General features: G+C 44.9%; 1 protein-coding gene across 1 annotated transcript in view; it reads left to right on the top strand.

Moving 5' to 3' along the window:
* The first annotated feature begins 812 nt into the window (after positions 1–812).
* Positions 813–24,590, top strand: part of LOC126471120 (uncharacterized) — a 66,762-nt gene continuing 42,984 nt past the window's right edge. Inside the window, exon 1 of the mRNA XM_050099202.1 lies at positions 813–869. Coding sequence (XP_049955159.1) covers positions 813–869 — 57 coding nt within the window. The remainder of the gene's footprint in view (positions 870–24,590) is intronic.

Genomic DNA, 24,590 nt, shown 5'->3' with positions numbered 1-24,590 from the left:
ACAATTGTAGCACCTGACGAGATCCGAACACACAATCATTTGTGTTTTTGATTTGTTCAGACTACGTAACTTGTCCTTACGATTTATCTCTTTTAAACCTATAGAGTGTCAAGCGAAATTCGAAAATTTTTTCAACGTTTATTTGCCAACGAGGGTCCACCAGGATGAATGGTTGCGCGGTGTGGTATCTGGGACATTAACCTATAATAACACCGAGCGAGGTGGCGCAGTGGCTAGCACACTGGACTCGCATTCGAGAGGACGACGGTTCAATCCCGTGCCCGGCCATCCTAATTTAGGTTTTCCGTGATTTTCCTAAATCGCTCGCGGCAAATGCTGGGATGGTTCCTTTGAAAGGGCACGGCCGACTTCCTTCCCCGTCCTTCCCTAATCCGATGAGACCGCTGACCTCGCTGTCTGGTCTCCTTCCCCAAACAACCCAACCCTATAATACCGTACATGTGGTTTCAAAAAGCCGATCCAACTGCTGGGGACGTCTCCTTGTAAGTGATCTGTATACTCACAATAATTAAAATTTCGTTTTTGTAGTCCTTCTTGGTTTTGGACATTGATGACCAGAGATGTAATATCCAAGTGCGTGGCGACTGGGCAGGAGGTGTTGTCCACCCTAAGTGACCAGTGGCCTGCTAGAGGCTCTCAGCAGCTCCACAGCTCCCGGAAGGCTGCAGCCAGGGGCGCGTTTCGTCATGTAGGCCGCAGGAGCAAAGCTGGAGGCAGCGGCGGAGCGGAGAAAGTGGGGCCGAGTTGATTTAACCGGCGAGCGGCGCGCGCCGCCGACACTCAGCTGCAGCATGCGGCCCGCGCTCCTACTCCTGGTCGTCGCAGCCGCCACCGCCGCCACCATCCAGGTGACCCAAACCTTCTGCTCTCGTGTCGACACTGCTTAGCGGAGACAATTTTGCTCACTTTATCATAAATTTTGGGGCCTTGTCGTGGTCCCAACTTTCCTTTCAGCCATTCTTTTGCTGGAATCTAATTTAATACCTTTCGCTTTTATTCTTGATACGTGTATGTAGTGATGATCGGTTTTTGATACGTGTTAAAAATACGGTGTCTCAAAATTTAAATACTGGCTTGATGAATCTCATGAGCTCGTTACTATGTGATTGGTTGGTTGTTTTTGGGGAAGGAGACCAGACAGCAAGGTCATCGGTCTCATCGGATTAGGGAAGGACGGGGAAGGAAGTCGGCCGTCCCCTTTGAAAGGAACCATCCCGGCGTTTGCCTGGAGCGATTTATGGAAATCACGGAAAACCTAAATCAGGAAGACCGGACGCGGGATTGAACCGTCGTCCTCCCGAATGCGAGTCCAGTGTCTAACCACTGCGCCACCTCGCTCGGTCGTTACTATGTGAAAACATGTTTACTGAGAATAGAAAATGATGTGTCGACAGAAGTGCCGACACAGTGTTATTTTGAGGGGGCCGATATGCACGCTATAAGCTCACGCAGAATATTTTGAAGTCTGAAACAGGACGCTCAATGAATTGCTATAAAGAAAAGTACGTTGCTTTTGGAATACTTAACTTTAATCCATCCTTGTTGTGTACATCGTTCTTGTTGAGACATGCTTTAGACGATAATTATCAATTGCTATGTAAGGCTAATGGCGCCTTGCTAGGTCGTAGCCATGGACTTAGCTGAAGGCTATTCTAACTATCTGCTCGGCTAATGAGCGATGCTTCGTCAGTGTAGTCGCTAGCAATATCGTCCGTACAACTGTGGCGAGTGCTAGTCCGTATCTCGAGACCTGCCTTGTGGTGGCACTCGGTCTGCGATCACACAGTGGCGACACGCGGGTCCGACATGTACTAATGGACCGCGGCCGATTTAAAGCTACCACCTAGCAAGTGTGGTGTCTGGCGGTGACACCACACAAAATCTCCACATTTTCCACACCCTGTCCTTAGCTATTAGTCGATATTCCTATCTCGCTTAATATTTACCGCTTACCACAAATGGCTCTGAGCACAATGCGACTTAACTTCTGAGGTCATCAGTCGCCTAGAACTTAGAACTAATTAAACCTAACTAACCTAAGGACATCACACACATCCATGCCCGAGGCAGGATTCGAACCTGCGACCGTAGCGGGCGCTCGGTTCCAGACTGTAGCGCCTAGAACCGCAAGGCCACTCCGGCCGGCATACCGCTTACCACAATTTGTAACGAAACGTCCAGTAAATATAGACACACACACACACAAACTGTATTCCACGTGTACATAAGCTTTGTAGACTCATATTTTCAGCGCATTATAACTCAAACCTACTTTAAAAATGAAACTGCTGCTCGGAATAAACTGCGCGAAGTGTCACGAAATGGCGTTAATGAAGGTCATGATTCATTTAAAGTTATGTTGTTTGCAGGAAATGGGACAAAAATCCAGACCAATTTTCTTAAGCGGTCTCAGGTGTCTCGTTGAATCATTCTCGCTGATGACACGCAGCTCTTGGCGAACTGTAGATTTCTGCGTCCGCCGTGGGTCCACATGATGATCTGAAAAAAAAAAAATGTTCAAATGTGTGTGAAATATTATGGGACGTAACTGCTAAGGTCATCAGTCCCTAAGCTTACACACTACTTAACCTAAATTATCCTAAAGACAAACACACACACACATGCCCGAGGGAGGACTCGAACCTCCGCCGGGACCAGCCGCACAGTCCATGGCTGTAGCGCCTTAGACAGGTTTCTTTTTTTTTTCATTTTGTTCGATATAGTTCGTCGCGTTTGGTCGGGCGGACGTCACAAGACATCCGTTCAAATTGATCGTTGGTTGCTTCACTCAGTTTTTTTATTACAGAGAGCACGCAGCCCTCTGACCGAACACGCTTTTTTTTTCAATTTGTACGTTGCGTTTGGTCGTTACGGACGTCACATGACATCCGGTCAAGTTCGTTTGTGATCCTTCCACTCAGTTTTCTTATTACAGAGGCCAATCAGCTCTCTGATCGAACATGCTGAGCTACCGTGCCGGCGACCGCTCGGCTAATCCCGCGCGGCTGATGATCTGATGTGTCCCTTTCGCGCTCTACTAATTTATCACAATGTGGACTAACACAATATTACCACATATCACTCTGAGATGTAAATAGTAAAGATAAGCTAACCCTGTCGAGGTGTAGGGGTTGTAGGTGTCATTAAGTTCCATATTCTCGTGGATGGGATGTCATTGAATCGATCCTTTGAGATCATTCCGTCATATGTTCGTTTTGCAGTAACCACAAGGTAACGCATGTATGCTAACACAGAGGCTCGCCGCTACTTCGGCTACTAGTGATACTACTCGTGATATAATGAATTGCCTAGGCAGCGATTACGACGACGACGACGACGTACGGCAAGCAGCTGCCTATTCTACATGTACAGCCAGTTCTGGTTACGGAAGACATATTTTAAACTTCCTCACGGGCCATCTCTTCTGCGACTCGAGAATGATGGAGAATTTCGCGGTGTTGCCGTCGAGAACCATAACTCAGTGCCACAAAAAAATGGTTCAAATGGCTCTGAGCACTATGCGACTTAACTTCTGAGGTCATCAGTCGCCTAGAACTTAGAACTAATTAAACCTATCTAACCTAAGAACATCACACACATCCATGCCCGAGGCAGGATTCGAACCTGCGATCGTAGCGGTCACACGGTTCCAGACTGAAGCGCCTTTAACCGCACGGCCACACCGGCCGGCTCAGTGCCACACACTGTCTCAAATGTTACTTGTAATGAAAAGAACTGTGTGATCACCAATCCATCTTGTACTTGTTTAGCGATGTTCTTACGACGTAAATCTGGAAACACGATATACCGAGGACAGATTATTAGAGATAATTAGCAATGTTCGGTTGCACTACCTAAAGAGTCTGTTTTTGAAGAATACAAACAACTATGGCCGGTCGAAATGTGGTTTACAGCGTCATAGGTCCCTCCGTAATTTGTGTTCAGAATGACCCAGCTATCATGTGCTTTAACGCAATCATATCTACTGTATATTAAACAACTTGAACTGTTCGCGTTGCAGCGAGGTTCTCGTTAATATGGGGCGTGTCGATAATTGAAAGCCAATAGTGACTTCGCTCTAGAAGAAACATCTGTGGAGATGAACATTGTAGAATCAAGTGCAACCATTTAGCCAGAAAACTCATTGCGCCAAATGTAAATGAACATAGCTGACAAAATAGTTTGAAACTCATAGAAACTTCAGTACAGTTACATGCACGAGAACTGCTTACTTTATGTTACGAAATTATAGCTGCTTAAAAATACATGTCGCTCGTTTTCTTAAATTTCTTGCCAGAATAGTTTTCTAGTTTACCATATGATTTAATCAGTGTGAGATGATTTCCAGACAACTGTTTGGTTTACACGCTCATGTGGATTACGATTCACGCCTTGCTCTCGGCTGATAACGATCATGTGTCTTCCCAAGCCAACGTAACCTTACAAAACACATTGTTCCTTGATCACCACACAAAATTCGCATCGTTATCGTCTAAATAACAATCTCTAGCTGATTGCTATTATCACTCTAACCTTCACTGGAGTTAACTGTAACTGTAACAGATGAGAAACATTAGGACAGACGATATGTATCGCACGTACGCACATCGATAGTATAATAAGCATTTGTTTGAATTGCGCAACTGTCGGTATCTGCGATCCTGAACTCAATGTATTTGCATCATTTATCGAGTTTTGAAGATGATACGTCGGCACTGAAATTTCAACACAAAGTTTGAACTAGGTAGATTTAATTGTCAAGACGTGCTGAATGAATGTAAAGAAAATTTCGACACTTGATTACACTGTAATTACAATACTCTTTAAAACTGATGGCTCTATTTAAAAAAAGCATCATATTTAAACATTGTCCATAACGTATAGAGGTTTTTCAGTAAAGGAACAACCAGGACAGAGTCAACTGAAGACAATGTCCACCTGTTATCCTTCAGTTGTCCTGCGTCTGGATTTTGTAACTTTCGTAGTCTCGAATGCAGAACGTAAAACTAACGTTGCAACTTCCCCAAACTGAAATTTATCTGGTTTTTTCACCGGAACAGGTATTAGTCAGAATTAGATACATGTATTCGGATTTTAATACAAAGTCGGTTATAAAAATGTACACCTCTAAAAAAGTTACTTTCTCATCCCTATGGAATTACGGTGAAATACTTTTGCACTTACCTTTAAAGGATTTACAATTTTGAAAGGACATAATGTTTAGACAATGCAAAACTAACGACAAATCATTACATTGCTATTTTATACCACCTCATTCCTATAACTATGCAAAACTTCTGCTGTTACAGCTTCTGTGCAATGACATTAGATGTAAATTAACAAAGACAAGTGACTTCAGACGTTTATTTCCTCGTCATACTTACGAGGAGAAATAATAAGTGGCCGTTACACGAAATCATGGCTCCAACATTGAGGCAAGCGGGCAGGTCGTAGTCTCAATTGGTCTGACGGTGAGGTAGTAATATATGAGTTGCAGGTTAACTGTAACTACAAAATATAGACATTATGTTGATAAATTATGTAAAACAAATGTAGCCATCCATTCCTGCCTTAACATTCAGGAGCCATTGTGAGCCGGCAATTATTTGGTTTGTTAATCATTAAAAGAATCTGGTAGTTAACTTGACACTGATTCTTGGTATTCTCAAACTACGATTGTGTCTTTTATAACAAGAGTAGTCTCTGCACCGACGAATAAGAAACGTGATGTTTTGTTGTCTAGCACGTAAAAACTGCTTGAACAGAACCAAAGAGACCTAGCTAGTTTGAATACTCGGAGTGGAAGAAATTTTCGTAGCCGATACTCGGTCATCAGACAAATTAGACCTGATGGCGCTCAACTTCTGATCACTGAACTGTGCGCTACTGTGCCGGCTTGAACTGCAAACCTCTCCGGAGTTTCTTATGTGGTCGTGTGTGACTAGGGCCTCCCGTTGGGTAGCCCGTTCGCCGGGTGCAAGTCTTTCTATTTGACGCCACTTCAGCGACTTGCGCGTCGATGGGGATGAGTCCCTGAGCGGAGAAAATCTCCGATCCAGCCGGGAATCGAACCTGGGCCGTTAGGTATGACATTCCGTCACGCTGACCACTCAACTACCAGGGGCGGAGTTAATTTTAGGTAATAAACTGGCTTCAAGCCACTGTTATTCAGCAAAAGATGGACTATAGGGCAGCCAAAACAGTTTCGTGAAATTTACCCAGCCGGGAATCGAAACCGACCCCTTAGGATTGATACTCTATCGCGCTGCCCACTCAGCTACCGGGGGCGGACTCTTACGTGGTGAGAGCATGCCACACTGTTGATATCGAGATCGGGAAGGAGACGTTAATACCGTTGATTCGATAGGATTAGGGTATGTGCCGGCACCAGTTTCTACCACCTCCCTACGTTCCATTCCATACAAAAACCCGTCTCGTTAGTTGAGCACGTTAACGCGCCTCTTTCGGGATACGGGGAGCCGACTCTGACCCGAATCGAATCCGCCTCGCGGATTAGCGACGGGGGCTGTTAAGCCGGCTTGCCTGGACGTGGTACTGAGGCGGTTTCCCACATCCAAGTAGGTAAATACCGGGCTGGTTTCCACACCCCGCGTCAGATACGCACTGAGCAAAGATTTAGAAAACGTTCTCACACACGCTCAAGGGATTTACTCTAGACGCAGAAACGTGGGGTACACAGATTCTGTCTTCCAGGGTGAATACGAGACTGAAGACCACAGGTGTTTCTTCTCTTTAAATCCATAATCAGCATCATTCCATACAAATAACAGACTCTCACCATTCATCTACACAATACCAATAAATACTCGCCCTTTTGTAAAAGGTCATCATATTATTCTAAGAGAAGGGACGTTCAATAGTAACCTGTGTGACTGGCCTGAGGTCACTACGTTTTAATTCTCAAAACAATCACGGCCGCCGTGCGGTTCTAGGCGCTGCAGTCTGGAACCGCAAGACCGCTACGGTCGCAGGTTCGAATCCTGCCTCGGACATGGATGTGTGTGATGTCTTTAGGTTAGTTAGGCTTAACTAGTTCTAAGTTCTAGGGGACTAATGACCTCAGAAGTTGAGTCCCATAGTGCTCAGAGCCAATCACGGCCAGAAGTCTTTACGTAGGTTCCATTACTCACCAAGAGACACATAAATAAATGACTTTACGTTGCATAGGACGTCCGAAACTTAGCAGCTTATATCTACCTCATGTATGTAAGAGACGCGTTACATCATCGTTAATCGGAGGAGTGCCCAAGTGATTAACTTACACCTCTACGAACTTAGATGACAGAGAATCAATTCTCCGTGTAGGTAGAGTATTGTTTCTTCCCTGTTCTGTTTGTTGTTCGATATCTGGTATTATACACAACTGGCCATTAAAACTGCTACACCAAGAAGAAATGCAGATGATAAATGGGTATTCATTGGACAAATATATTTTACTACAACTGACATGTGATTACATTTTCACGTCCGCAGCTCGTGGTCGTGCGGTAGCGTTCTCCCTTCCCACGCCCGGGTTCCCGGGTTCGATTCCCGGCGGGGTCAGGGACTGGTTGTTGTGTGATGTCCTTAGGTTAGTTAGGTGTAAGTAGTTCTGAGTTCAAGGGGACTGATGACCATAGATGTGAAGTCCCATAGTGCTCACTGTCAGAGCCATTTGAACCATTTGAACATTTTCACGCAATTTGCGTGCACAGATCCTGAGAAATCAGTACCCAAAACAACCACCTCTGGCCGTAATAACAGCCATGATACGTCTGGGCATTGAGTCAAACAGAACATGGATGGCGTGTACAGGTACAGCTGCCCATGCAGCTTCAACACGATGCCACAGTTCATCAAGGGTAGTGACTGGCGTATTGTGACGAGCCAGTTGCTCGGCCACCATTGACCACACGTTTTCAATTGGTGAAAGATCTGGAGAATGTACTGGCCAGGGCAGCAGTCGAATATTTTCTGTATTCAGAAAGGCCCGTACAGGAGCTGCAACATGCGATCGTGCATTATCCTGCTGAAATGTAAGGTTTCGCAGGGATAGAATGAAGGGTAGACCCACGGGTCGTAACACATCTTAAATGTAACGTCCACTGTTCGAAGTGCCGTCAATGCGAATAAGAGGTGACCGAGACGTGTAACCAATGGCACCCCACGCTTTGAATGTGCGTTAACCGCCATCTTGCCAAACACTGATGCGACTATCAAGATGCCGCAAACAGAACCTGGATTCATCCGAAAAAATGACGTTTTACTATTCGTGCACCGAGGTTCGTCGTTGAGTACACCATCGCAGGGGCTCCTGTCTGTGATGCAGCGTCAAGGGTAACCGCAGCCACGATCTACGAGCTGATAGTCGATGCTGCTGCAAACGTCGTCGAACTGTTCGTGCAGATGGTTGTTGTCTTGCAAACGTCCCAACCCATCTGTTGACTCAGGGATCGAGACGTGGCTGCTCGATCCGTTACAGCCTTGCGGAAAAGATGTCTGCCATCTCGACTGCTAGACGAGGACGTTGGGATGCAGCACGGTGTTCCGTATTACCCTCCTGAACCCGATTCCATATTCTGCTAACAGTTATTGGATCTCGACCAACGCGAGTAGCAATGTCGCGATACGATAAACCGCAATCGCGATAGGCTACAATCCGACCTTTATCAAAGACGGAAACGTGAGGGTACGCATTTCTGCTCCTTACACGAGGCATCACAACAACGTTTCAGCCGGCCGCAGTGGCCATGCGGTTCTATGCGCTACAGTCTGGAACCGCGCGACCCCTACGGTCGCAGGTTCGAATCCTGCCTCGGGCATGGATGTGTTTCTACGCACCAACGTGAATAGTAGTTTTGTTACCACTTCCCCCCATGGTTTTAGAAATTCTGATGGAATGTTATCCATTCCTCCTGCCTTATTTGATCTTAAGTCTTCCAAAGATCTCTTAAATTCTGATTCTGATACTGGATCCCCTATCTCTGTGTAGCAAGCACAGACACTGCAAATAGTATACATTCATACACCTTAAAACGTTGCAGGGTAGCTAGGACCAGATCAGGCGTTAGTTCTCACGTTGTATTTTCTAATGCAGGTCGGAAAGAACTATTCACTATATATCGCTTCATTTAGTATCCTCTGACCATCTGCGTAATGCACTGTCACCGACAAAATTAATTTATGCTAGGAATCATGCAGATCATATTTGAGCTTCTTTGCAGTTGTTCTCACTCGATAAGGATTCTCGACTAACTTGCAGCACTCAAGGTCGGGACGCTCGTCTGCGTCTACCTGCATACTCTGCAAACCATTGCGAAGTGCATGGCAGAGAGTACTTCCCATGGTACCATTCCGTAGGCATATGGAGCGCGAGAAGAAAGATTGTTTAAATGCCTCTGTGTGCCGTATAGTTGGACTAATTTTGCGTTCATGATACGTAGGGGGGTGTAGTATATGGCTAGATTCCTCATTTAATACCATTTCACTTAACTTTATAAGTACGCTATAGCGGATCCATCTACACCTACGAGATTACTCTATAATTAACAATTTGTTTGGCAGAGGCATCTCAGTACCGCTCTTCCGTGGGTCAAGTAAACCTGTAACGTTCAATATCACCGGCTAGTTCTACTCTTTGTGTCCCAAACGTTTCGCTAGCTAACTCCTCCGTAGATGCGTTGCAGCAACTCAAAATCATTACAACGAAACATACTTGTGAAACTCGTTTCCACTACTCCAGGCCTTGGTGATCCTTCCCTGTCAAAGAGCCTCATAAGTGAGAGCTAGACGTCTAATCGATGTTAAGGACCCATTCTGCTTGTCGCGGATACCACGCACAAACCACAAAGCGAATTTTTATATTCTTCTGTTTGTCATTTTTCCAAACTTTAAAGTAACGTCAGAATAGTTCACATTTCTACAGCACAAGATAAGTGAAATGGGAAAGAGAGAAAAGAAGACCCCCCCCCCCTTTCATCAAAAAAAAGTTCCTACTAATACAACCTCTTCCTTTTTCATATCAGGCTTAAATGAAAGTCATCTCGCGTTTGAAGTAGTTATGTGCACTGTTCTTAGTTTTGTTGTGGTAAGGGCAGCAACTATCCTGTAGCGGTGAGTTTTGTACATGTACGATAGTGTACCTGGTACAACATGATGGTTCTTGTTTGGCCTTATATTCTAGTGAGCGACTTTAAAATCATATGAAGAAACGCTTACTAGAGACCGCTATTAAGCAGTTTGCACCATTTTCTACTGTTTTTGTTGTTGAGAGGGAAGTGTTTTTTGCAGCATTTGGAAATATTACGATTTTTACATACTTAAGTGCTGTATAATACATTAAAGCTATGTGGAGAACAGTGTTAATTCTTCAGTTAAAACGTTTTATGGTGAGTAAAATTCTATATATTTTTACAACTTGGTACATAACGTGTGGACGGTTAAACCCTACTTCCTCTGTCGTGCACCATCTTGTATCTTGAAACGGAAGGTCTCCTGCCACACAACACGTGATGTTTGATGTGAACTGCTTTTATTTAATTTCTTAACAGTTTTCCCTTTCATGTAAATAGAATTTTTTTCTTTGCCAATAGCTTTTATTTCAAAATGTTTTTAACTTCTAACTAATTTTAATAATAATTCTTCTTTATTTGATTTCACTTACCGATTGGTGATGTATAGTAGATCAATAACATAACAGAGATACCATTGAATATAGTTTTGACAAGGTTTTCTCAGTGTTACACGTCTAATTGAGCGGAATATTTGTTTCTAGGTACGTGACAATGTTTGTGCCTTGGAACCGTTTCTTCGTATTTGCAAAAACCTTACTTTTCCGGTGTAATTTTTGTAATTTCAGAAAAAGATGCAGCACCCATAAACTGAATCTTTTATTACAGAGCTGACTAGAGACGAAAATCTGAAAAGTGTTCCAAGATACAACACTCTCAACTAATAACTACTGTACATTTCTTTGTGAGTGTTTAACAACTGAAAATCCCTCTCAGTGTACTGTCTCTCTATAATAAGCTTCACTGACTATTAACAGTCTCACTGAGCTACTAAAAGTATGTCGAATTCATTGCGTGTAGTGCAGATAGTAGCGTGCTCAAAAAAGACGACTGCACCTTTAATGACATTGCGATGACTGCGCATCCCGAAACGCACTTTCAGTTTCTACTGGGAAGGAAGTGGGTCGAGATGAACAGGTTGGGTCGTGCACTTGCGCAGCTCAAGTCGTGAGGTTGTCGCCTTACGCAACGCTCTAACATCACGGAGGAAGCGACTCGTGCTGCGTCTTCTATCCCCGGTGGATATTTATTGCGTCGTGACTAACGGGTAACAACGGCGGCGGTTCCTCAAGCGGGAAGCAGCTGCCCACATGTAGACGCCGTTCTCAAAACTATTGGTTTGTATAGGTTACTGAATTTGAATATCACGAGATCACCGCGACTGACTAACTGCAACGACCCCTCTACTCACTGGTGCATTAATAACGACAGAGGTTCAGATGCGTAGTAGCAGGAGAATGCTTCGCGCTATGTGCCAAGCAAGATCGTAAGAGATGGAAAAGAGCCACCGTTGTACAAAAACCGAGTTATAAAACTGCTGCGGAAGCAAAGGGAATTTCGCAGAAAACATAAACATAACCAAAGCCTTGCAGACAAACAAAAATTACGCGAAGCGAAACGTAGTGTGAGGAAGGCTATGCGAGAGGCGTTCAGTGAATTCGAAAGTAAAGTTCTATGTACTGACTTGGCAGAAAATGCTAAGAAATTTTGGTCTTATGTCAAAGCGGTAGGTGAATCAAAACAAAATGTCCAGACACTCTGCGACCGAAATGGTACTGAAACAGAGGATGACAGACTAAAGGCCGAAATACTAAATGTCTTTTTCCAAAGCTGTTTCACAGAGGAAGACTGCACTGTAGTTCCCTCTCTAGATTGTCGCACAGATGACACAATGGTAGATATCGAAATAGACGACAGAGGGATAGAGAAACAATTAAAATCGCTCAAAAGAGGAAAGACCGATGGACCTGATGGGATACCAGTTTGATTTTACACAGAGTACGCGAAGGAACTTGCTCCCCTTCTTGCAGCGGTGTAACGTAGGTCTCTAGAAGAGCGTAGCGTTCCAAAGGATTGGAAAAGGGCACAGGTCATCCCCGTTTGAGACGTCGAACAGATGTGCAGAATTACAGACTTATATCTCTAACGTCGATCAGTTTTAGAATTTTGGAATACGTATTATGACTTTTCTGGAGACTAGAAATCTACTCTGTAGGAATCAGCATGGGTTTAGAAAAAGACGATCGTGTGAAACCCAGCTCGCACTATTCGTCCGCGAGACTCAGAGGGCCATAGACACGGGTTCACAGGTAGATGCAGTGTTTCGTGACTTCCGCAAGGCGTTCGATACAGTTCCCCACAGTCGTTTAATGAACAAAGTAAGAGCATATGGACTATCAGACCAATTGTGTGATTGGATTGAAGAGTTCCTAGATAACAGAAAGCAGTATGTCATTCCCAATGGAGAGAAGTCTTCCGAAGTAAGAGTGATTTCAAGTAAGCCGCAGGGGAGTGTCGTAGGACCGTTGCTATTCACAATATACATAAATGACCTTGTGGATAACATCGGAAGTTCACTGAGGCTTTTTGCGGAGGATGCTGTGGTATATCGAGAGGTTGTAACAATGGAAAATTGTACTGAAATGCAGGAGGATCTGCAACGAATTGACGCATGGTGCAGGGAATGGCAATTGAATCTCAATGTGGACAAGTTAATGTGCTGCGAATACACAGAAACAAAGATCCTTTACCATTTAGCTACAATAGAGCAGGTCAGCAACTGGAAGCAGTTAATTCCATAAATTATCTGGGAGTACGCATTAGGAGTGATTTAAAATGGAATGATCATATAAAGTTGATCGTCGGTAAAGCAGATGCCAGACTGAGATTCATTGGAAGAATCCTAAGGAAATGCTCACCAGTGTGGGACCCGTACCAGATAGGAGTGATAGAAGAGATAGAGAATATCCAACGGAGAACAGCGCGCTTCGTTACAGGATCATTTAGTAATCGCGAAGGCGTTACGGAGATAGATAAACTCCAGTGGAAGACTCTGCACCGAGCCACTGGAAGACTCAGCACAAAGTATCACTTTGCTACAGAACTTGGAATAAGTGTTATTACTTTTTTAACTAGTAAACAGTATTTCGTAAAAAAATGAAGATTTCACTCTGTGATACTTCCGGTGACCATCTTTGTGTTCTCCATCAGATCAATATTACCATTTATGATCTACCAGTTCTGATATTTTCAAATACTTTTTCAATATTATCGTCGAGTGGACAGTAATGATTCTGGATAGGGCTGTTATCTACATCGATATAGCGTCGGGAACTAAACGCTGGTGATATTTGTCAAGGAAGAGTTTTCCCATTCATATGGAATGACATCCACGTATTCTGACTATGTGGGATTCGTTACCAGTTCTGTAGTGGAGTTCTCAGTGATTCAAGATGCATACGGAGTCCGTCGCCCGTTGGGAGAAAAGGAAGGAACGTCACAGTTCAGAGTACTGTTGACGACAAGCTGATTTTAGACGGCCCGTGAGTTCAGATTCGACAATGAAGGAAAAAAATAACGTAATCTTATAAAAAGAACTGTCAGAATTCACCTTAAGGGATTTGCCGCGCGGGATTAGCCGAGCGGTCTCAGGCGCTGCAGTCATGGACTGTGCTGCTGGTCCCGGCGGAGGTTCGAGTCCTCCCTCGGGCGTGTGTGTGTGTGTGTGTGTGTGTGTGTGTGTGTGTGTTCGTCCTTAGCATAACTTAGCTTAGGTAGTGTGTAAGCTTAGGGACTGATGACCTTAGCAGTTAAGTCCCATAAGATTTCACACACATTTGAACATTTCTTTTTGGGGGAGAGACCAATTTAAACCGGTATGTTAAGATAAACATGCCCATTTTCATTGGCAGTTAATACTAATGGGATAAAAATCACCTTTAACATATTAGAGAGAGAGTTCACAACCAACAAGTTTAGCGAACTTCTGACATGGTATCTTGAGCAAAAATGCTGAACGTCTAAGTAGAAGGTTAGGCGTCATTCGCGACACATCACAAGTAGGTCATGAAATTCTTCATGTAATCATCTTTCAGTGCCGGCCGCTGGTGGCCGAGCGGTTCTGGGCGCTTCAGTCTGGAACCGCGCGACCTCTACGGTCGCAGGTTCGAATCCTACCTTGGGCATGGATGTGTGTCATGTCCTTAGGTTAGTTAGGTTTAAGTAGTTCTGAGTTCTAGGGGACTGATGACCTGAGATGTTAAGTCCAATAGTGCTCAGAGCCATTTGAGCCATTTCATCTTTCAGTCATTATCGTCAAGATCGCAAAATATTCATAGCATAAAGAGGCACATGAACTGTAAATTCTTCATGTAATAATCTTTCAGTCATTAGTGAAGTATTATCGTCGAGACCGCAAAATATTAATAGCATAAAAGGCACATTAACTGTAAAAAGTGATGTAATTTTGATCTTGGGCACTTAAAGCATAAATCAAGCGCAATAAAACTGGTACTGGAATTTTCGATCACTTGTCTCTTCGGCCTAAATATTAAGTGTTTGGACGTTAGTGTTCGTCTTATGAAGGTGGTTATAACTATATTCCGCGGAATAATGAACTGGTTTGTACTGCTGCAGCACAAGAATATTTAGACGAAATAAATGGAGCACCATAAAAAGCCCTGAAAGATTTTTATTGAATCCTGAAAGAGATCGACACTTACAAGCTTCGAGATAATAGTATTGCCACACATCACGTTTGACGAAATTGTGTTACATCTGATGTGGATAATTTCGAGCAGATGAAAATTGCACCGAAAGTTGAAAACGTTGTGTAGACTATTGCGTATTCCTACGAAGTTAGTGATGTGCACTCGCATACGGCTTGACGTTACTCCGTGAACAGACGATAACTACCTATCAGTAAAGGTCATGCCGAACTCATAACAGCCTGTTACCCGGCGTCCTCTATAATTTAATCTTCGTTCGTGCACTTGTTTCGTTCGAATACTAAAGTTAAACACCATATTATGGCAAAAGGAAGTCTCACCTGAAGGGCGTTTTTTTTTTTTTTTTTAACCAAGTCGATCATGCGATCGTGATAAAATAAGAATCGGAACGAGGATTCGAGGTCGTTCAAAGATGGGGCAGTCAGCAAAATAACTTCCTCGTTAACGCAAAAATCTCTCCCCTCCTGCGTAGAAAGGTCAGCTTCGTGAAAATGAACAGCTGTTATGTTGCGTACACGCCAGCTGCGAGGCGGCTGCTAGAGGCCCCGCACTTCCAGTGTTCGAACATCTGTGCTGTCGACCCGCACTTCCAGAGATCTAACATCTGCGCTGGGCTACGTAGTCGTTTCTTCTCATGAAGTTACTTTGTGAATGCTCAAGGCTAGCGACGGCTGCCTTCGCATGGAGTATAACCGATGAGTCTGGTTGAAAGATGTTCATATGCCACGTACACTACGGGCCATTAAAATTGCTACACCAAGAAGAAATGCAGATGATAAACGGGTATTCATTGGACAAATATATACTAGAACTGACATGTGATTACATTTTCACGCAATTTGGGTGCATAAATCCTGAGAAATCAGTACCCAGAACAACCACCTCTGGCCGTAATAACGGCCTTGATACGCCTGGGCATTGAGTCAAACAGAGCCTGGATGGCGTGTACAGGTACAGCTAGCTGCCCCTGCAGCTTCAACACGATACCACAGTTCATCAGGAGTAGTGACTGGCGTATTGTCACGAGCCAGTTGCTCGGCCACCATTGAACATATATTTTCAATTGGTGAGAGATCTGGAGAACGTGCTGACCAGGGCTGCAGTCGAAAATTTTCTGTATCCAGAGAGGCCCGTACAGGACCTGCAACATGCGGTCGTGCATTATCCTGCTGAAATGTAGAGTTTCGCAGGGATCGAATGAACGGTAGAGCCACGGGTAACACATCTTAAATGTAACGTCCACTGTTCAAAGTGCCGTCAATGCGAACAAGAGGTGACCGAGACGTGTAAACAATGGCACCCCATACCATCACGCCGGGTGATACGCCAGTATACACGCTTCCAATGTGCGTTCACCACGATGTCGCCAAACACGGTTGCGACCATTATGATGCTGTAAACAGAACCTGGATTCATCCGAAAAAATGACGTTTTGCCATTCGTGCACCCAGGTTCGTCGTTGAGTACACCATCGCAGGGGCTCCTGTCTGTGATGCAGCGTCAAGGGTAACCGCAGCCATGGTCTCCGAGCTGATAGTTCATGCTGCTGCAAACGTCGTCGAACTGTTCGTACAGATGGTTGTTGTCTTGGAAACGGCCCCCTTCTGTTGACTCAGGGATCGAGACGTGGCTGCACGATCCGTTACAGCCATGCGGAAAAGATGCCTGTCATCTCGACTGCTAGTGTTGCGAGGCCGTTGGGATCCAGCACGGCGTTCCGTATTACCCTGCTGAACCCACTGATTCCATATTCTGCTGACACTCATTGGATCTCGACCAACGCGAGGAGCAATGTCGCGATACGATAAACCGCAATCGCGATAGGCTACAATCCGACCTTTATCAAAGTCGGAAACGTGATGGTACGCATTTCTCCTCCTTACACGAGGCATCACAACAACGTTTCACCAGGCAACGCCGCTCAACTTCTGTTTGTGTCTGAGAAATCGGTTGGAATCTTTCCTCACGTCAGCACGTTGTAGGTGTCGCCACTGGCACCAACCTTGTGTGACTGCTCTGAAAAGCTAATCACTTGCATATCACAGCATCTTCTTCCTGGCGGTTAAATTTCGCGTCTGTAGCACGTCATCTTCGTCGTGTAGCAATTTTAATGGCTAGTAGTATACATTTCAGTCATTTTAGAAGTTAGAAAAAAAAGCAATCGTCAACCTTGTGGTTGTTTTAAACATTACAGCACTGCCTCACCTATGGCCATACTGTTAAGTTCCACTCATAGCCCTTCCCGTGACAGAATAACGCCCCGCCAGTTCATGTGGCAGCTGCACTTTTAAGTGGATTCTGAACCAATACGAAAAACGTTTTTCATAGACACGGCGCACCAATAGACCACGTGTTGGGAACGTTATCCATCTATCACTGTAAAATAACAAAAAAAATTTAAGACCTTTATGTAAGAGAAACATGAAAAAACTGCAGATGCAGACAAATTTCATGAACAGCTATTGTCAGAAACAGACAAAAGGTTAACGAGGTGCAAGCTTGAAACGTTCGTATTTGTACGAGGTCTTCAAAAAGTCTCTCCGCAGCGCCATATGCCGCAGTGAATATACAGAAATGAAACTCAGTGAAATAGAAGTTATTAATTTATTGAATATTCATTTTTACTTAGAAATTTTCAAATTAAATGTTGAAAGTGTCCCCCTGTTGTTGAATACATAATTCAATTCGTCTAATCATATTTCCAAAACCTAGCTGTAACATTTATTCTGTAACAGAAGCAGTGAAGGTGGATATTGCGGTTTTCAATTCATCGATGGATTTTGGACCTTTTTTATAGACAGTTGCTATAGACAGTTGCTTTAGCTGCACCCCAGGAGAAAAGTCTGGTGGTGTTAGGTCAGGCGATCGTGGAGGCCAAAGTACTTGTGAAATTATGCGGCCACCAAAACATCAGCAAGCAGTGACATTGAAACGCGAGCTGTATGCGCGGTTGCACCATCTTGCTGAAAATAACCGTTAAGTATTTCACTTAACACAAGTTCTCCTATGAATGGGAACAGAATATCACTGCAACATCGTTGTACGTTTATTGTTTCGTTGAAAAATATGGGACCCAAAATCCGACGTCTGGAAATTGCAATCCGAACTCCTTTTTTCTCAGAATGAAGTGGTTCCTCATGAATACACAATGGATTTGCAGTACTCCACATACGAGAATTTTGCGAGTTCATGTACCCCGATAAATGAAACCACGCCTCATCAGTGAAAAACGTTCCACTAAGAATATCCCTTACATTTCGTTGAACGAAAGTTTTGAACCATTGACAATAATGCAGTCTCTTGCCATGATCAGTACTTTTCAGTTCTTGCACGACTGTCACTTTGTTTGGGAAAAGTTCTAATTTTTTCCTTACAGCTGTGTGGGCCGTTCCGACACTAACATCGGTTTCCTGGGCGAGTTTTCTTACTGACTTGTTCGGACTCATGGACATTTTATCGGAAATAACCTCAGACAAAACGCTAGGACGATCACTTGTCGGTGCATCAGTGACTGAACCCGTACTTCGAAATTTGTTAATGAAATCTCGCACACTATCGCTATGCGGGAGTGTTGTCTCCGGGAAGACTGAATTAAATGTTTGACGAACTGAAACTGTGTATTTACCGCCGGCTTTGAACACTTGTTCGACTAAAAATACACTTTCTTCAATGATTAGCATTTTAACAGTGACAAAAACGAAACAAACAAACGAAGGAACTAAACTGAAACGTTCACGTCAACACATAACGATACACACCAACGATACTACTGACACTGGCTGAGATAAACGAAACAGTGGATTGTTGGGAGAGTCCACTTGAAGCCAGGCCAACAATCATACGGCACGCGCGGCTAACAATCATACGGCACTGCGGGGAGACTTTTTGAACACCCCGTAGTTTTAATCGTTGAGCCACCAAGGTATACAGAAGCTGGGATGCCTTTGGAACAGTTACTCGCGTGCAGGATATTTTGGGTGGCTGTGCAGATGCAGTCATAATAGACAGTCCAGTCACATCAATGTGACCACCGCCTATCTTCTAAGTCAAAGTGCAATAAGCACTCACAGACGGCATGTGGCACCACTAGCGGTGGAAGGCATAAAGGGTGTCGGGGGGACGCGGAAAACAGTGCAGTCTTTGTACGAGGCTTGTCCAGAAAGTAAGTTCCGATCGGTCGCGAAATGGAAACCACTGGGAAAATCCAATAAAGCTTTGCACAGATGTGTTGGGCATTGTTTCTAGTATGCCTGTCGATAGTGTCGCGTCGCTCTTTTCAGTTTTGAGTGAATAGTGAGCACGTAAAGACGCGTCTCCCGCCAAGTATGAGGGCCTGGTTAGAGATTTCGCCTGTGTCATGCAGCCCACATAACACAACTGTCGAGCAGTACCTTGGTCATGCCAATTCTCGGCGGCTCACTGCAGGGGCAATGAAGACGCTCCTGCAGCCTTTCCGATGAGAAGTGTTTGATCACGCACAATACAGTCCGTAATTGGCTCCCCCTGAGACTCATCTCTGTTCACAAGAACCTCTTGCTATGAAGACAAAATTTTTCCGCAGACAACGAGCTTCAATCCAGTGCAGATAACTGGCCGAAAGCACATGCGGCTGCTTTCTACGACGAGAATATTGGAAAGTTGATACAACACTACAACACTCGAAGTTGGAGCGGCGACTATGTAGAGAAGTAGGTAGAAGGTGTACCGAACGGTTGCAAATAAAATGTTTCTGGTTTCCGCTGTGGTTTCCATTTCGCTCCCGATCGGATCTTACTTTCTGGACAACCCTCGTATTGTGGAAGCGGAGCGATTTATCTGACATACATCCAAAAAGGGCATGATCATTGGCTTTCGGGCCAGGAGTGGAAGCATTTCGGAAACGGCTAAGTCTGTAAGCTGTTCGCATGCCGTTGTGGTTAAAATACCGGGTGATCAAAAAGTCAGTATAAATGTGAAAGCTTAATAAACCACGGAATAATGTAGGTGGAGAGGTAAAAATTGACACATATGCTTGGAATGACATGGGGTTTTATTAGAACAAAAAAAAAAAAAAAGCACCTGATATTGCTAGACGCGTGAAAGATCTCTTGCGCGCGTCGTTTGGTGATGATCGTGTGCTCAGCCTCCACTTTCGTCATGCTTGGCCTCCCAGGTCCCCAGACCTCAATCCGTGCGATTATTGGCTTTGGGGTTACCTGAAGTCGCAAGTGTGTCGTGATCGAACGACATCTCTAGGGATGCTGAAGGACAACATCCGATGCCAATGCTTCACCATAACTCCGGACATGCTTTACAGTGCTATTCACAACATTATTCCTCGACTAGAGCTATTGTTGAGGAATGATGGTGGACATATTGAGCATTTCCTGTAAAGAACATCATCTTTGCTTTGTCTTACTTTGGTATGCTAATTATTGCTATTCTGATCAGATGAAGCGCCATCTGTCGGACGTTTGTATTTTTTGGTTCTAATAAAACCCCATGTCGTTCCAAGCATGTGTGTCAATTTGTACCTCTCTATGTACATTACTCCGTGATTTATTCAGTTTTCAAATTTATACTGACTTTTTGATCACCCAGTATATGGTATATGGCCAAATGTTGCTATCCAAAACCGACGCAGAGGCAGCTGTGTTCCACCACGGGCCATAGATGACAGGGGTAAACGATGACTGCGGTGATGTGTGGCCTACTGGCGAATAGAAGCACCACTGTTTAGTAGCTGACTCCCATATGAACTAAGGTGCTACCAACATTGTCTCCTCAATGACCGTTCAGCGAACATTGACGCGTATTGGCCTCCATAGTGGGCACCTGGTTCATGCTCCCCTCTTGACTGCTGTTCATCGGCGACGAAGGCTGGAACTCGCATGCCAATACCGTAACTGGACGTCCACTGAGCTGCGGCAGGTGATCTTTTCAGACGAATCACGATATATGCTCCATCGGACTGAAAGCAAATTCACTGCAACAATCGTCGGAAAGATCGAGGCCGGAGGAGGGAGCCCTATGGTCTGGGTAATGTTTTTGTGGCGTTCCCTGGGCAATTTCGTCATTCTGGACCATTTCCGATCCTGAATTCGTTTGTTTTTCTCGACATCTACCATCAGGACAATACAACATGTTAGACAAATAGCAGAGTACGTGCGTGGTCTGGAGTGCACCAGGATGAGTTTACAGTACTCTCCTGGCCACCAAACTCCCCGGGGTTAAATCCAGTCGAGAATCTGTGGGACCGTCTCGATCAGGCTGTTCGTGCCATGGATCCCCAACCGAGAAATCGAGCGCAGCTGGTCACGCACTGGAGTCAGCATGGCTCCACATCCCTATCGATGCCTACCAGAACCTCATTAACTCTCTTCCTGCACCTCTCGCAGCTGGATAGCTTATTTGGATGAATTCTTGCCCAAGTCCTCAAGTTCGAGTCCCGGCTAGGCACACAGTTTTAATCTGCCAGGAAGTTTCAAATCAGATGCAGAGTGAAAACTCTTTCTCTCTGCTCCTCATTGTAGGTCCAGTGCACCGCCACCATCGATAACAGTGCACAAGTGATACTTGTACCACAATATTTGGTGGAAGACAATGATTGGTTATAGAGTATCTGTTCACTGCCTACCTGCATAGTTACTGTGGTGTCACCGCCAGACACCACACTTGCTAGGTGGTAGCCTATAAATCGGCCGCGGTCCGTTAGTATACGTCGGACCCGCGTGTCGCCACTATCAGTGATTGCAGACCGAGCGCCGCCACACGGCAGGTCTAGAGAGACTTCCTAGCACTCGCCCCAGTTGTACAACCGACTTTGCTAGCGATGGTTCACTGACAAAATACGTTCTCATTTGCCGAGACGATAGTTAACATAGCCTTCAGCTACGTCATTTGCTACGACCTAGCAAGGCGCCATTATCAGTTGCTATTGATATTGTAAATAATGTACAGACAAGAGCTACGTTCAACATTGATGGACTAAAGTTAAGTATTCCACCAAGTACCACCTTTTTTCTGAAGTCTGAATTCCTTGTCCTGTTCCAGACCTCACGCCAGCCTGCGTGAGTTTAAACGCGTGCCTTTCGGCTTCCTCCAAACTCCGTGGGTTGGGTCCTGCCAATCCACAACAGTTACCATAAAGTCGTTGTATCTTTTAACATTCGATCTTACGAAATAATGTATTATTTGTCTAATTAGAAATTTCTAAACCTTCAGTTCTTTTTTCAAATGTTATAACTTCATGTACACCACGAATCACTGGCATTTGTGTTGACAGGAAAAACTTCTGGCATTCTTGAAGTTAGTATTTCTCTAACTCCGAAAATACCTTTCTTACTCGGTATAGTACAAAAGATGAAGGACATTTCATTTCTGCCAAGAAAGAAAAAAATGCTTTATACAACAGGAGACTCTGTAAACTCTCAAACTGAACTCTGCAAATCTGGAAGCTGTCTGGTTCTGCTTCAATGTGCCAATGATTCTTGTAGAAAAAAAGAAAGATTCCTTTCAATAAGTTTTATCAACACCAGCTATATTAATAGATGCATTGCTATGGATAGAGAAATATATATTCACATGATAAATAAAATATTTTAATTGGTCTAACACAAACTCAATTCTCAATCTGTAACAACGGCTTGTACACTACGAAATGTAGCAAAGGTTCAGAAACAGTGTTGCTAACTGCGGGCTCATGATAATGGCAAAGAAATAACCTGAAAGTGGCTAGATAGATATTCGAAATTAATGTGTAACTGTTAATTCATTATGTCAGCAATATCAAACGCATAATTTCTTGTGACGAAATTAACACTCAAAAAAGCTAGAATTAGCCTAACAAGGCAATATTGTCCAGAGACAGGTATCAATATTTGGGTATTAAAGCAAATTAAATGCAGAAGTTTTGTTGCCAAATGGTTTTAGTAAATTTACCCTTGTTTAGAACCAATATTACTTGTGGAAGTTAAATAACTTATACACTCCTGGAAATGGAAAAAAGAACACATTGACACCGGTGTGTCAGACCCACCATACTTGCTCCGGACACTGCGAGAGGGCTGTACAAGCAATGATCACACGCACGGCACAGCGGACACACCAGGAACCGCGGTGTTGGCCGTCGAATGGCGCTAGCTGCGCAGCGTTTGTGCACCGCCGCCGTCAGTGTCAGCCAGTTTGCCGTGGCATACGGAGCTCCATCGCAGTCTTTAACACTGGTAGCATGCCGCGACAGCGTGGACGTGAACCGTATGTGCAATTGACGGACTTTGAGCGAGGGCGTATAGTGGGCATGCGGGAGGCCGGGTGGACGTACCGCCGAATTGCTCAACACGTGGGGCGTGAGGTCTCCACAGTACATCGATGTTGTCGCCAGTGGTCGGCGGAAGGTGCACGTGCCCGTCGACCTGGGACCGGACCGCAGCGACGCACGGATGCACGCCAAGACCGTAGGATCCTACGCAGTGCCGTAGGGGACCGCACTGCCACTTCCCAGCAAATTAGGGACACTGTTGCTCCTGGGGTATCGGCGAGGACCATTTGCAACTGTCTCCATGAAGCTGGGCTACGGTCCCGCACACCGTTAGGCCGTCTTCCGCTCACGCCCCAACATCGTGCAGCCCGCCTCCAGTGGTGTCGCGACAGGCGTGAATGGAGGGACGAATGGAGACGTGTCGTCTTCAGCGATGAGAGTCGCTTCTGCCTTGGTGCCAATGATGATCGTATGCGTGTTTGGCGCCGTGCAGGTGAGCGCCACAATCAGGACTGCATACGACCGAGGCACACAGGGCCAACACCCGGCATCATGGTGTGGGGAGCGATCTCCTACACTGGCCGTACACCACTGGTGACCGTCGAGGGGACACTGAATAGTGCACGGTACATCCAAACCGTCATCGAACCCATCGTTCTACCATTCCTAGACCGGCAAGGGAACTTGCTGTTCCAACAGGACAATGCACGTCCGCATGTATCCCGTGCCACCCAACGTGCTCTAGAAGGTGTAAGTCAACTACCCTGGCCAGCAAGATCTCCGGATCTGTCCCCCATTGAGCATGTTTGGGACTGGATGAAGCGTCGTCTCACGCGGTCTGCACGTCCAGCACGAACGCTGGTCCAACTGAGGCGCCAGGTGGAAATGGCATGGCAAGCCGTTCCACAGGACTACATCCAGCATCTCTACGATCGTCTCCATGGGAGAATAGCAGCCTGCATTGCTGCGAAAGGTGGATATACACTGTACTAGTGCCGACATTGTGCATGCTCTGTTGCCTGTGTCTATGTGCCTGTGGTTCTGTCAGTGTGATCATGTGATGTATCTGACCCCAGGAATGTGTCAATAAAGTTTCCCCTTCCTGGTACAATGAATTCACGGTGTTCTTATTTCAATTTCCAGGAGCGTATTTTCGTATAACTAAAATACTGTGGCTGATGGGGAATTTCTGATTTCAACTTTGGATTCCCCGTGCAAAATTGCTTCAGAAAAACTTATTTCCATATTAGAAAATTTTCCTTTGTGGAACAGTGTATTAAATGAACCATGTGAAAATAACTGACGCATTTGTGGTATTAAGTAGATGTTTAGAAATGTTCAAATGTGTGTGGATTTCTAAGGGACCAAACTGCTCGGGTCATCGGTCCCTAGAATTGCACACTACTTAAACTAACTTATGCTAAGAACAACACACACGCCCATGCCCGAGGGAGGACTCGAACCTCCGGCGGGAGGGGTCGCGCAGTCCGTGACATGACGCCCTAAACCGCGCGGCCACTCCGCGCGGCGTAG

This window comes from Schistocerca serialis, chromosome 3 (genome assembly GCF_023864345.2).
Source record: "Schistocerca serialis cubense isolate TAMUIC-IGC-003099 chromosome 3, iqSchSeri2.2, whole genome shotgun sequence".
Classification (NCBI taxonomy): Eukaryota; Metazoa; Arthropoda; class Insecta; order Orthoptera; family Acrididae; genus Schistocerca; species Schistocerca serialis.
The sequence above is the reverse complement of the archived record's forward strand: the minus strand, read 5'-3'. Positions and strand labels throughout refer to the sequence as shown.